At 39.5% G+C, this 14,751-nt stretch overlaps 1 protein-coding gene across 6 annotated transcripts in view; it reads left to right on the plus strand.

Annotated features, from left to right (window-relative positions):
* Window positions 1–14,751, plus strand: part of DGKB (diacylglycerol kinase beta) — an 889,407-nt gene that overhangs the window by 277,963 nt on the left and 596,693 nt on the right. For all 6 annotated transcript variants that reach the window (XR_012320016.1, XM_073677272.1, XM_073677273.1 and 3 more), the window contains 3 exons: window positions 878–952; window positions 2,809–2,928; window positions 10,415–10,532. Coding sequence is in view for 5 of the 6 variants with exons in the window: in XM_073677272.1 (XP_073533373.1) it covers window positions 878–952; window positions 2,809–2,928; window positions 10,415–10,532 (313 nt within the window). In the remaining variant the exon portion in view is untranslated. The remainder of the gene's footprint in view (window positions 1–877; window positions 953–2,808; window positions 2,929–10,414; window positions 10,533–14,751) is intronic.

Here is a 14,751-nt window from a genome sequence, read left to right on the forward strand (position 1 = left end):
GTTTTGCTGCCACCTACTGGTCAATCTGCGTTTTATCTCTCTGACTACACATTGATAGTTTGAAACTTTGCCTGTTTGTATCCATTCATGGATTACTTTTAGCCTGACTCCGCTTTTGCAGTTGTTATTAATTGTTTACTTGTTGTATTAATTAAAAATAAAATAAAGTGCATTGTTTGCTCATATTCTGCTTGAGTTATACATCTTCCACTCAACTCTTTTAGGTTTATATATTCTCACTTTTCGCTTCTCGGTGATTACTCTTACTCGCTTGCAGGTTTTCTTCTTCTGCGGTGTAATACTCCTCTTTCACTCCTTGCAGCACAACTCCTTGGCTTCTTCTACAGTTCTCTTGCCCACACCCTTAGTCATTGGCGGCTTAGTTTCTTCCTTTTCTATGGATGGGTTGGTCTCCCATACCCTGGGTAGCACACAGAGGCACTTCTCAATACGGACGACTTGCACCCCTTTGTCCTTTTTTATTCAGGGGTGGTATACCAATTGGCAAGTGCACCGATCCTCCACTTTACTTGGGCCCTAACGAGTTCTTGCTTTGGCATACACAATTGGCAAGTGTTTCTCCCCGCTTATTTGCTATTGTAGCTTTCTGTCTAAGCGTCTTCCTTGCTTTAATCTGCAGTTCGTCTACAAATCCTTCCCCTCTCTAGCAAAACAAAACAGGAGAACTCACTATCTGTAAACATCCAGGGGTCAATGGGCAGAAATGCTTATACTAACTCCACTCAACTAATGACTTAGTATTTCACACCGCAGCTCAGTGTGCTAACTCTTTATGGTCTGCATTCATCCTTGCAGACATCACTCATTCTATAAGACTGTTGTTTTACAAGATGTTGTTATATTCTTCTGTTCTCAGGAGCTGGAGAGTATAATCACCCAGATGATGCACGTCGCTGAATATCTGGAATGGGACGTCACTGAGCTCAGTCCTGTAAGTGACAACTACTCCATTATAATGCGATGTTCTATATGTAAGGCCAACTTCTCATGACCGTACATAAAAAATACGTCTGATTTTTGGACATTCTGTCCATGGCAAAAAGAAAGCCTAATTAAAAAAACATTGATCCAAGTTCTGTTTGTGTAAGGTAAGTTTTTTCAAATCTGGTTGTGTGACAAGTGGAGTCTAGTTTATCAGATGGAGTAAAATTGTAGAAAAGTACAGAGCCCTAAGGAGCCTGATGGATTGTCTATCTGCATTGAGCTACCACTAGGGGAAGATTAGAAGACTAATGCAAATCATTTCTGCCTGTGGCCACCACTAGAGAGAATTTGGGGGAATATAGAAAAATTCTGTCTGCAACAACTTAGGAACCAAATGCATGCAGTTGAGGAGCCAATTGCAAATTCTGTATGTCTGCAACCACCACAAGGGGGAGCTAAGAAGAATTATATAAATTATATCTGTCTGCAGCCAGCACTAGGGCAAGCTGAGGAACCTACTGCAATTATGTCTGCCTGCAGCCATCTTTAGGGGGGGTTGAAGAGCGTAATGCATATTGTATTCGCCTGTAGCCAATGTTAGAGGGAGCTGAGGAGTCTAATGGATATAGCATAGTCCTGTAGCGGCCACTAGGGGAACATAAAGAGCCTAATGCATAGTGTATCTACCTCTAGCCACCAGTAGGGGGAGCTAAGGAATTTAAGGCAAATTGTATCTGCCTGTAGCCAACACCAGGGGGAGCAGAGGAGCTTAATTTATATTGTATCTGCCCATGTTCACCAGTAGGGAGAGCTGAGGAGTCTAATTCATATTGTATCTACCTGTAACGACCACTGGGGGAAGCTGAGGAACTAATACATATAGCATCTGCCTTTAGCAACCACTAGGGTGAGTTTAGAAGCCTAATCCTTATTGTGTCTGCCTGTAGCCACCACTAGGGGGGGCAAAGAGCCTAATGCATATTGCATCTGCCTGTAGCCAACACTGGGGGGAGCTGAGGAGCCTAAATCATTATATTTTTGCCTTTAGGCATCACTAGGGGGAGCTGAGGAGCCTAATGCACATTGCACCTGCCTGTAGCCACCACTAGGTGTCAGTGAGGAACCTATTGTATTTTCCTGCAGCCACCACTAGGGAAAGCTGAGGAGCCTAATGCATACTGCATCTAAATGTAGCCACCACTAGAGGAAGCTGAGGAGCCTAATGTATATTGCATCTGCCTGTCGCCACCACTAGGGGAGCTGAGGAGTCTAATGCATATTGTATCTGTCTGTAGCCAATATTGTCTGTAAAGTGTCTGAATTGTAAAGCGCTGTGGAATATGTTGGCGCTATATAAATAAAAAGATTATTATTATTATTATTTTTAGCCACCATTACGTGGAGCTGAGGAGTCTAATGCATATTGTATCTGCGTATCTGACTGTAGCCACCACTAGGGGGGAGCTGAGGAGTCTAATGCATATTGTATCTGCCTGTAGACGCCACTAGGGGGAGCTGAGGAGTCTAATGCATATTGTATCTGCCTGTAGCCGCCACTAGGGGGAGCTGAGGAGTCTAATGCATATTGTATCTGCCTGTAGCCGCCACTAGGGGGAGCTGAGGAGCCTAATTCATATGAATTTAGTGTCGTGTTCAATGCATAAACAGTTCGTAGTCAGCTCTTATGCTCCCTCTATTGATGGATTACAGGATTTTGGAGAACATTGACTGTAGATTTACCATTGCCCATATCCTCCTCCTATACCCCAGCAGACTAGGACGAGGTCCAGAAAATGCTCAATGTTGTAACAATAATGCAAATCCCAATTGACCTTGTGTGACGTCCTCCACTTCTGACCACAGATTCTCCACGAAATGATGCAAGAGATTGACTATGACCACGATGGGACGGTCTCACTGGATGAGTGGATTCAGGGGGGAATGACCACCATCCCCCTCCTTGTTTTACTCGGGTTGGAAAATGTAAGTTTTTATTTTTTGTTCTAATAGATTTATTGTATAACTGGCTCCATATTACTAATTATAACCTTATATAAAGTAACATCATGCGGCATCGTCCTCCTGGGTGACAATGAGGAGCCTCAATCATGGAGTTGTTTCTGCCGTTTCTAGCTAAAATCTGCCCTTCATTGTAGCCATAACCACAAAGTCATTCTTATAACGTCAAGGTCGGTCCGGTGCCCTCCGCCAGAGCGTGGCGCCCCCACAGATAGGCACGCGATTTACAGCAGAAATTATATGGCAGCATCCCTGCACCGGGTTACCTAACATTTCTTACTACTGTGCCAAAAAAAGTGAGGCTAAATAGTAGTGCCAGCTCAGTAAGAAAGTCAACCCAAATATGACCACACCACTAAATTGCCTTGAATTTTGTGCCGCCATACACTTCATAAACATTGTATTCAATTACAGTGCACAACTAATAGTGATAAGGAATAGTAGTGCCCATAGAAGTGTGCCAGCCACATATAGGATATAGCACAATAAACCAAATTATTCTCTATGGGCCAAAAAATGACACATATGCACATTACATATTTTATTCAGATGCACAACTTCACAATAAAAATAGAATTTAAAAGTTAATAGTAAAATCAAGGAACCATGAAAGCAAGGGGAGGCCGATGAGTGACACAAAATATTGAAAATAAGACTACAATACCAAGGGTAGCCAGCAGATGGCAGAATACTATCAAGGAGTTATGAAAACAGTATGTATACACACATATTTATATACAGTGGTGTAAAAAAGCGTTTTTCCCCTTCCTGATTTCTTATTCTTTTGCATGTTTGTCACACTTAAATGTTTCAGATCACAAAACAAATGTAAATATTAGACAAAGATAACACAAGTAACCACAAAATGCAGTTTGTAGATGAAGATCTTTATTATTAAGGGAGAAAGAAATCCAAACCAACAGAGCCCTGTGTGAAAAAGGTGATTGCCCCCCCTCCTTAAAGCATAAATTAACTGTAAAAATAAAGAATAGTCAGCTCACCAAAGCAGATGTGTGATCTCCAAATAGACCGAAGCCTTGCACAGATCAGGACACGGCATCCACAGCAGAAACCTACATAGGAGGAGAATGATGCAGCGATGGAGGTTGCAAGTTTTATTAATGTTAAAATATAGCTTTTATTGAGCCATCTAAAATACAGAATCTAATCCTTATATTGACACAAGAGTTCATGGGGTACTAGAAGTGGGACCTACGCGTTTCGACTTGCATCTTACTCATGGTCTCAAATTAACTGTGGTTTATCACATATTTGGGAAGCTGAGTTCAATTTCCCTAGCCACACACAGGCCTGATTACTGCCACACCTGTTCTCAATCAAGAAATCACTTAAATAGGACCTGATTGACAAAGTGAAGTAGACCAAAAGATCCTCAAAAGCTAGACATCATGCTGCGATCCATAGAAATTCAGGAACAAATGAGAAACAAAGTAATGGATATCTATCAATCTGGAGAAGGTTATGAAGCCATGTCTAAAGCTTTGGGACTCCAGCAAATGACAGTGAGAGCCATTATCCACAAATGGCGAAAACATGGAACAGTGGTGAACCTTCCCAGGAGTGCGCGGCCGACCAAAATTACCCCAAGAGCACAGCAACGACTCATCCAAAAGGTCACAAAAGACCCCACAACAACATCCAAACAACTGCAGGTCTCACTTGCCTCAGTTAAGGTTAGTGTTCATTACTTCACCATAAGAAAGAGACTGGACAAAATTGACATGCATGGCAGAGTACCAAGATGAAAACCACTGCTGAGCAAAAAGAACATAAAGGCTCGGCTCAGTTTTGTCTGAAAACATCTTAATGATCACTAAGACTTTTGGGAGAATACTCTGTGGACTGACGAGACAAAAGTTGATCTTTTTGGAAGGAGTATGTCCCATTACATCTGGGGTAGAAGTAGCACAGCATTTCAGAAAAGGAACATCATACCAACAGTAAAATATGGTGGTGGTAGTGTGATGGTCTGGGGCTGTTTTGCTGCTCGAGGACCTGAAAGACTTGCTGTGGTAAATGGAACCATGAATTCTGCTGTGTACCAAAAAATCCCAAAGGAGAATGTCCGGCCATCTCTTCATGACCTCAAGCTGAAGCACAATTGGCATATGCAGCAGGACAATGATCAAAAACACACCAGCAAGTCCACCTCTGAATGGCTTAAAAAAAAACAAAATGAAAACTTTGGCGTGGTCTAGTCAAAGTCCTGACATTAATCTGATTGAGATGCTGTGGCATGACTTTAAAAAGGCGGTTCATGCTCGCAAACCCTCCAATGTGGCTGAATTAGAACAATTCTACAAAGATGAGTGGCCAAAATTCCTCCAGGGTGTTGCCAGTTATCGCAAACTCTTGATTGCAGTTGTTGCTGCTAAGGGCCCAACCAGTTATTAGGTTTAGGGGCAATAACTTTTTCACACAGGGCCCTGTAGGTTTGGATTTCTTTTTCCCCTAATAATAAAGACCTTCATTTAAAAACTGCATTTTGTGGTTACTTGTGTTATCTTTATCTAATATTTACATTTGTTTTGTGATCTGAAACATTTAAGTGTGAGAAACATGCAAAAGAATAAGAAATCAGGAAGGGGGCAAACACTTTGTCACACCACTGTAGGTGGAGGGTGGACCCTCACAATCACCATTAGCAGCACTAAGCACTGTTGCTCAGGTTATGGTACATGACACTTACTCAACGCCTTCTAGTGTAGGCAATATGAAAAGCGACACAATTGTTGAAGAACAAAATTCGCTGAAGTGATATGGAAATGTGAATGTCTTCTCCTATATATTAAATATTTACACCCCATGTAATAAAGACCAGTAGATAAGTGTATATTTTATAAATATGTCATTTCATCATAAAAAGAAGCTTCACAATTATCTAAATGGAAAGCATTTTACTTTACGTCCACTAGGTGGCAGACACAGATTATAGAATACATTGGTAACTGGTGAATATGGGAGAGATAGATAAATAGACAGACATACAGAAAGAAAGAGAAAGAAAGAAAGAAACAGAGAATGAAAGAAAGAAACAGAGAATGAGTGAAAGAAAGAAACAGAGAATGAAGGAAAGAAAGAAAGAAACAGAGAATGAAAGAAAGAATGAAAGAATGAAAAAAAGAAAGTAAGAATGAAAGAAATCATGAAAGAATGAGAGAAAGAAAGAATGAAAGTAAGAATGAGAGAAAAAAGAAGCAAAAAAAGAAAAAGAAATATATAAGACTAATAGATATTGTAGATAGATATAAGAAATGATTGATATGAAACAAAAAAATGAGAACATAATTTACAAATAAGATAGATAGGAATGGTGTGAGAAGGAAGAAAGAAAGAAAGAAAGAAAAAGAATATTTTAATGTCCATGCAATGTATTAAATTTGGCTTATTTTGTGTTTGCTATCTATTTGGTAGAATCTACCAGTTGTTTATTATTAGTGTGGCCATGCGTATGTAGTTCTATAATACTGCACACATACGTAATAGTGACATATGGAAACATACGGAAACCTATATAACACTGCTATGTTTTGCCCACTTACTTTATTTATACACACATTACACACATATACATGTCACTCAAACACAAGTATACATGCAATACACTGATGTATACACATTGCACACCCAAATATATGCAACACACATACATACATACTCATTAAACACACTTTAAACAAACATACATAAACACACAGCACCCACAAATACAAACACATTACACAAACACACACACATATTATATATATTATATACACATTGCACACATTAAACGCCAATACATACATATAAACCTATAAATAAGACACATGACCAAAATTCCAAAGGAAATATGAAATCAAGTTTATTATAAACGTTAAAAAGTTCAAGGGGAAACACTTACACAAAAGACATTAAAACAGGAAAATTTCAAATAACACAATTCAAAAAAAAAATTGGTCAATGAAGAAGTGTGATCATATATTGCACCTATGGAGTATCGAAGTGACCAGTGCTATGTAAGCCATATAATGCAAATGTTCCTAAAGTGCTATCGGATAGTAACAACCAACGTATGAACTAAAGTGTCAAATGTGTATCAATAAATAAGAAAGATGAAATGAAAAAGATTAAAGACATGTCAGTTAAACACATCAGAGGTTACAATATCATATCTAGGTGTAAAATTCATTACGTAAGGAGACCTCCAGAAGAAAAGTCACTGCATGTGTATATGTAACTCCTGTGAAAAATGATAAAACACAAAGGGAACAGAACAACAAGTTAAATGTACATAAATGGTAAATACTAACCCCAAAACATGGACGCAGACCCGACGCGCGTCTCACCGGTGGCTTTAATAGGGGAAAAGCCACTTTCTGCTTTCCTTCTTGCCTTTCTTTTGCCTCTTCTGTAATTTCACTGTCAATTTGGCTATTTTTTTTTTTTTTGCCTTTCTTGCCCAATTGCTGTTTCTCCTTGTCTTTCAGAATATAACTGAGGTCAGGTATATAAAACATTTTTAATGTACCCAAGAGTCTGATTACAAAAGTGATTCTCAGCAGCTAAAAGAAGATTCATATAAAAATAAATTTGCCGGAACTGGCATTAATGGCTTATAAAGTTAGGAAAATTTGTCTCAATGAAGCTTTTCTTCGCCTCAAATGAACGGATAAATATACTCCTCTTTATAAATGTTGCATAAAGGCGTCAGAGAGTTAAATATGAAAATTAAAAGTAGATACGAATATGATTTCTGGCACTGAGACACTGGAGGAGAAAATGAAATAATCAAATAAAATGCGGAAGACAACTCCGGAGCCTCGGTGCAGCTCTAGAGAAGTCTTGAAGCCAATGCACTACTACATGGTCAAAGGACAATACTATTACCCTGTAGATATGAGATTGTCTTCCTCCTCCAATACCTTTCTTAGAGGGGCCTGACCCTCTGAGCATTTTCCCTTAGCAGCTCTTTATGTAATGTTGCTATAATTGTGAAAAGGGTATCCCTATAAAGGCTATCATGAACCGTAGAAAATGAGTTAGGGCATCTGTCTCTTCCATTTACTCTTGGCTTGATATATCACAAGATGAGTAGCACAAGTTGACCAGCTTTGAAAAAAAAAATCATGATTTTGTGATACTCTATCAAGAGATGTTTAATTGTTTATGCTTTATGTGTATGTAAGTGGCCACCAAGTGGTTGTGAGGGGAATTGCAGCCTATTGAATGTTTTGCTTGCTTGTTGCAATAATTTATTTATTTTTTTATCCTTAAAAATGTATGGAAAACTAAGAGTACATTTATTATTAAACCCTTAGTCACATATTGTACCAAATCCATCAGCAATGCTGTCATGGACCATCTGATAAGTCACCAGGTGGGAAGCCCCCATTATATCGGAGGTGGTGGGTATTTAGCTAAAAAAATACCAAGAGTAACCAAAATCACTTATCAACATTTAGAACGCCCTCCCCTTCCCAGAAATATATATATATATATAATAAGGGGCAAACCAAAAAAAATGCCAATTTTTTTGTGTATGGTTTTGCTTAACCCTGTCCCTTTTTTAGGTCTGGTTCAGGAATTTGTCCCGTAAAAGCAGTTATCAGAACTAAAATAATGATGGCTTATCCTTAGAAAAGGCTACAAAATCGGAATGGTAAAAGTCACCGGATCAGCCCATCACCTGACCCTTACCAAAATTATAAAGGGAACGTGGATCACAGCAGCTTCGTGAAGCAGTTGATCAGATGGGGTACCAAGAGGTGGACCCCCAATATTCCGATTTTGATGGCTTATCCTGAGGATAGTGCAGCGTTTCAAACCACTTTCATCACACACACTGATTTTCCTGTGATTTTAGATGCTTATAAAAAATATCAGGAGCTTCAAGAATTTTTCATCTAGTTTTTCAAAGTTTTATTTCATATTTTTTTAAAAAACTTTTAAATATAATAACATATTCTGCAGTGCTTTACAATTCAGGCAGTTTACAGACATTATCATCACTGTTTCCATTGGGGCTCACAATCTACATTCCCTATCAGTCTTTGGAGTGTGGGAGGAAACTGGAGAACCCAGAGGAAACCCACACAAACACAGGGAGAACATACAAACTCCTTGCAGATGTTGTCCTTTAGGTGGGAATTGAACCCAGGACCCCAGTGCTGCAAGGCTGAAGTGCTAACCACTGAGCCACCGTAATGCCCAGAAATATCTTTTATATTTTATTTTATTTTTACCTTCACTAGAAAAACGCAGGAAAAAAAAACCCCACAGTGAGAGCATGCTGCGTTTTAAAAAGAAGTCACAAATGCCACAAAAATACCAAAAATTAAAAATGCTGTATATCTTTTCGTAATTTTTCTAGAGATTTACAAAAAAATTGTTAAAAATGAGAACAAAGACACTGAATAATCCAGCGCTAACTCCTTCCTGAGGTAGGTCATCCTATTAAGTCCTACTGCATAGTATGAGCTGAGCCCTCTCAATAGAGGAAGATGCCAGCTGTGTTATGCAGCCAGCAGCAATCTGAGCTGGTTCTGATCGCTGCTGCTGAACCACTTAGGTGCCATTGTCAATCTCCAACTGTGGCATTTAAGAGGTACAGCACCAGAGGGTAAGTCCATTGTGACGCTCATCGATCCCCAGCAATATTTCACTGCCATCTTTGTACTCCCATGAAGTTTGATTATGATTTTTACTATGTACCGAAGTAGAAGTGATGAAGCGATCACAGGTTTAAGTCCCCAAAGGGGACTACAATATAAGTGAAAAGTAATATGAAAGAAAAGTTTACAAAGAAAACAAACTTAAGTTTGAATCACCCACTTTTCAAAATCTAAAGAGAAAAGAATTAAAAATTTTAAAAAAAATGAACATACTTAGCATCGCCGCATTTGTAAAAGTCCAATCGAAATCTTAAACTAATTAACCCATAGGATAATAAACGTAAAGAAAAAACAAACAAAACACCAGAATTACAATTTTTTTCCACCTCTTCAAAAAACATGCAATGGAATGAAATCAAAACATCATATGGGGTACAAAATGATATAAATAAAAGCTACAACTCGGCAGGCAAAAAAACAAGACTCCATACAGGTCATCAATGGAAAACTAACCACTGTTCGAAGTAAAGAAAAAGTTCGAAAGAACGTGTCTTCTTCCTTTTACCGCTGGTAAACAAGTCATCCTTAAACATTTTGATCCTTTTGGCATCGATATGTCTCCAAATAGTAATCTCCCTTATTTTGCCCAAACCAGTGACTCGGGAGCTGCCGGTTGCTCTTGCGCCTTCTTCAGTTGCCCCCCCCCCCCCCCCACCCAACTCTTAAGACCTCTAGATCCAAATTTGATCTACGCCTTATGACTCTTCCCGTGTACGTCTATAGCCAGACTGCTCACTCAAGCATTTACTGTCATGTCTTACCGATGTTCCCTGCAGAACGTGAAGGACGATGGGCAGCATGTTTGGAGACTGAAGCACTTCAATAAGCCTGCCTACTGCAACCTCTGCCTGAACATGCTGATAGGACTTGGGAAACAAGGACTATGCTGCTCATGTAAGTGCCTACTACTCATGTGCTGGATGTGGTTGAGCAGGGCAGAAACACCTAATGTAAAAGTTAAAGGGCTTGTCTTTAGAAGACAATATCTTCTCTTAAAACCTCAGATGATCGACTTCTTTGCAAGTAGGTAAGTCAGACCAGACATTTATACCACAGTGGCCACTACAGGTGAAATGAAGTATTAAATGCTGTCAAGGTAAGTGAAGCTCATCAGACATTTCTACCAATAGTGGCCACTACAGGTGTCATGGATGTGTTGGGTGTAATAGACAGTCGCTTTGGATCTGGCTGTAGAAGGTCACTGCCCTTGGCATTGCAGACACCTTCTTAATCCTTCTTCCTTTAAGACTCAGTGGCGACCTCCCTCCTGCTGCTGATTGACACACCCTTTCATGGGAGTTAAAAAACCCTCAGTTTGCTCCAGGCAATCGCCGGTGATACTTCTATGTACATGCATGGAGTACTAGCTGTTGTCTGGTTTCTTCCCTGGTGCCCTTGGAGGACAGTTTGCGTTACTCCTCTGGTGTCTGCTCAAGCAAACTTAATCCCCTTTGTTTGTCTACCTTGTTGTCTTTAGTTTGTAGTGGGGCCTGACCAGTGCTCACCCCTCCCCCTCCCTATCTAGGGCCAAGCTGTAGGGACATACCGGGTTTAGGGTCCTGCTCAGCGATAGGTGTGGAACCTATATAGGGATGGTAGAGTAGGCAGGGTGTTATTAGATCTGCCTAGGGGTCTCCAATCCCTCTTGCCCCCCCCCCTTCCCTTTTTTGTTGCATTTAGCCTTTCCCACACCTTGCATGACAACAGGTGACATGTAGTATTACATGCTGTCAAGGTAAGTGAATCTCATCACACATATCACACATATCTACCACAGTGACCACTATAGGTGACATGTAGTATTACATGCTGTTAAGGTAAGTGAATCTCATCAGAAATTTCTACCACAGTGGCCACTACAGGTGACATGTAGTATTACATGCTGTCAAGGTAAGTAAATCTCATCACACATTTCTTCCAATAGTGGCCACTAGAGGTGACATGTAGTATTACATGCTGATAGGTAAGTGAATCTCATCACACATTTCTAACACAGAGGCCACTACAGTTGACATGTAGTATTATATGCTGTCAAAGTAAGTGAATCTCATCACACATTTCTACCAATAGTGGCCACTACAGGTGACATATAGTATTACATGCTGTCAAGGTAAGTGAATCTCATCACACATTTCTACCTATAGTGGCCACTACAGGTGTCATTTAGTATTACATGCTGTCAAGGCAAGTGAATCTCATCACACATTTCTACCAATAGTGGCCACTACAGGTGACATGTAGTATTACATGCTGTCAAGGTAAGTGAATCTCATCACACATTTCTACCACAGAAGCCACTGCAGGTGACATGTAGTATTACATGCTGTCAAGGTAAGTAAATCTCATCACACATTTCTACCTATAGTGGCCACTACAGGTGACATGTAGTATTACATGCTGTCAAGGTAAGTGAATATCATCACACATTTCTACCACAGAAGCCACTACAGGTGACATGTAGTATTACATGCTGTCAAGGTAAGTGAATCTCATCACACATTTCTACCAATAGTGGCCACTACAGGTGACATATAGTATTACATGCTGTCAAGGTAAATAAATCTCATCACACATTTATACCACAGTGGCCACTAAAGGTGACATATAGTATTACATGCTGTCAAGGTAAGTGAATCTCATCACACATTTCTACCAATAGTGGCCACTACAGGTGACATGTAGTATTACATGCTGTCAAGGTAAGTGAATCTCATCACACATTTCTACCAATAGTGGCCACTACAGGTGACATGTAGTATTACATGCTGTCAAGGTAAGTGAATCTCATCACACATTTCTACCAATAGTGGCCACTACAGGTGACATGTAGTATTACATGCTGTCAAGGTAAGTGAATCTCATCACACATTTCTACCTATAGTGGCCACTACAGGTGTCATATAGTATTACATGCTGTCAAGGTAAATAAATCTCATCACACATTTAGACCACAGTGGCCACTAAAGGTGACATATAGTATTACATGCTGTCAAGGTAAATAAATCTCATCACACATTTCTACCTATAGTGGCCACTACAGGTGACATATAGTATTACATGCTGTCAAGGTAAGTGAATATCATCACACATTTCTACCACAGAAGCCACTACAGGTGACATGTAGTATTACATGCTGTCAAGGTAAATAAATCTCATCACACATTTATACCACAGTGGCCACTAAAGGTGACATGTAGTATTACATGCTGTCAAGGTAAGTGAATCTCATCACACATTTCTACCAATAGTGGCCACTACAGGTGACATATAGTATTACATGCTGTCAAGGTAAATAAATCTCATCACACATTTATACCACAGTGGCCACTAAAGGTGACATATAGTATTACATGCTGTCAAGGTAAGTGAATCTCATCACACATTTCTACCAATAGTGGCCACTACAGGTGACATATAGTATTGCATGCTGTCAAGGTAAATAAATCTCATCACACATTTAGACCACAGTGGCCACTACAGGTGACATGTAGTATTACATGCTGTCAAGGTAAGTGAATCTCATCACACATTTCTACCACAGAAGCCACTGCAGGTGACATGTAGTATTACATGCTGTCAAGGTAAGTAAATCTCATCACACATTTCTACCTATAGTGGCCACTACAGGTGACATGTAGTATTACATGCTGTCAAGGTAAATAAATCTCATCACACATTTATACCACAGTGGCCACTAAAGGTGACATGTAGTATTACATGCTGTCAAGGTAAGTGAATCTCATCACACATTTCTACCAATAGTGGCCACTAAAGGTGACATATAGTATTACATGCTGTCAAGGTAAATAAATCTCATCACACATTTCTACCTATAGTGGCCACTACAGGTGACATATAGTATTACATGCTGTCAAGGTAAGTGAATCTCATCACACATTTCTACCAATAGTGGCCACTACAGGTGACATGTAGTATTACATGCTGTCAAGGTAAGTGAATCTCATCACACATTTCTACCAATAGTGGCCACTACAGGTGACATGTAGTATTACATGCTGTCAAGGTAAGTGAATCTCATCACACATTTCTACCAATAGTGGCCACTACAGGTGACATGTAGTATTACATGCTGTCAAGGTAAGTGAATCTCATCACACATTTCTACCTATAGTGGCCACTACAGGTGTCATATAGTATTACATGCTGTCAAGGTAAATAAATCTCATCACACATTTAGACCACAGTGGCCACTAAAGGTGACATATAGTATTACATGCTGTCAAGGTAAATAAATCTCATCACACATTTCTACCGATAGTGGCCACTACAGGTGACATATAGTATTACATGCTGTCAAGGTAAGTGAATATCATCACACATTTCTACCACAGAAGCCACTACAGGTGACATGTAGTATTACATGCTGTCAAGGTAAATAAATCTCATCACACATTTATACCACAGTGGCCACTAAAGGTGACATGTAGTATTACATGCTGTCAAGGTAAGTGAATCTCATCACACATTTCTACCAATAGTGGCCACTACAGGTGACATATAGTATTACATGCTGTCAAGGTAAATAAATCTCATCACACATTTATACCACAGTGGCCACTAAAGGTGACATATAGTATTACATGCTGTCAAGGTAAGTGAATCTCATCACACATTTCTACCAATAGTGGCCACTACAGGTGACATATAGTATTACATGCTGTCAAGGTAAATAAATCTCATCACACATTTAGACCACAGTGGCCACTACAGGTGACATGTAGTATTACATGCTGTCAAGGTAAGTGAATCTCATCACACATTTCTACCACAGAAGCCACTGCAGGTGACATGTAGTATTACATGCTGTCAAGGTAAGTAAATCTCATCACACATTTCTACCTATAGTGGCCACTACAGGTGACATGTAGTATTACATGCTGTCAAGGTAAATAAATCTCATCACACATTTATACCACAGTGGCCACTAAAGGTGACATGTAGTATTACATGCTGTCAAGGTAAGTGAATCTCATCACACATTTCTACCAATAGTGGCCACTAAAGGTGACATATAGTATTACATGCTGTCAAGGTAAATAAATCTCATCACACATTTCTACCTATAGTGGCCACTACAGGTGACATATAGTAT

Source organism: Phyllobates terribilis, unplaced genomic scaffold, assembly GCF_046119375.1.
Source record: "Phyllobates terribilis strain yellow unplaced genomic scaffold, ASM4611937v1 Scaffold_4__5_contigs__length_816908805, whole genome shotgun sequence".
Taxonomy (NCBI): domain Eukaryota; kingdom Metazoa; phylum Chordata; class Amphibia; order Anura; family Dendrobatidae; genus Phyllobates; species Phyllobates terribilis.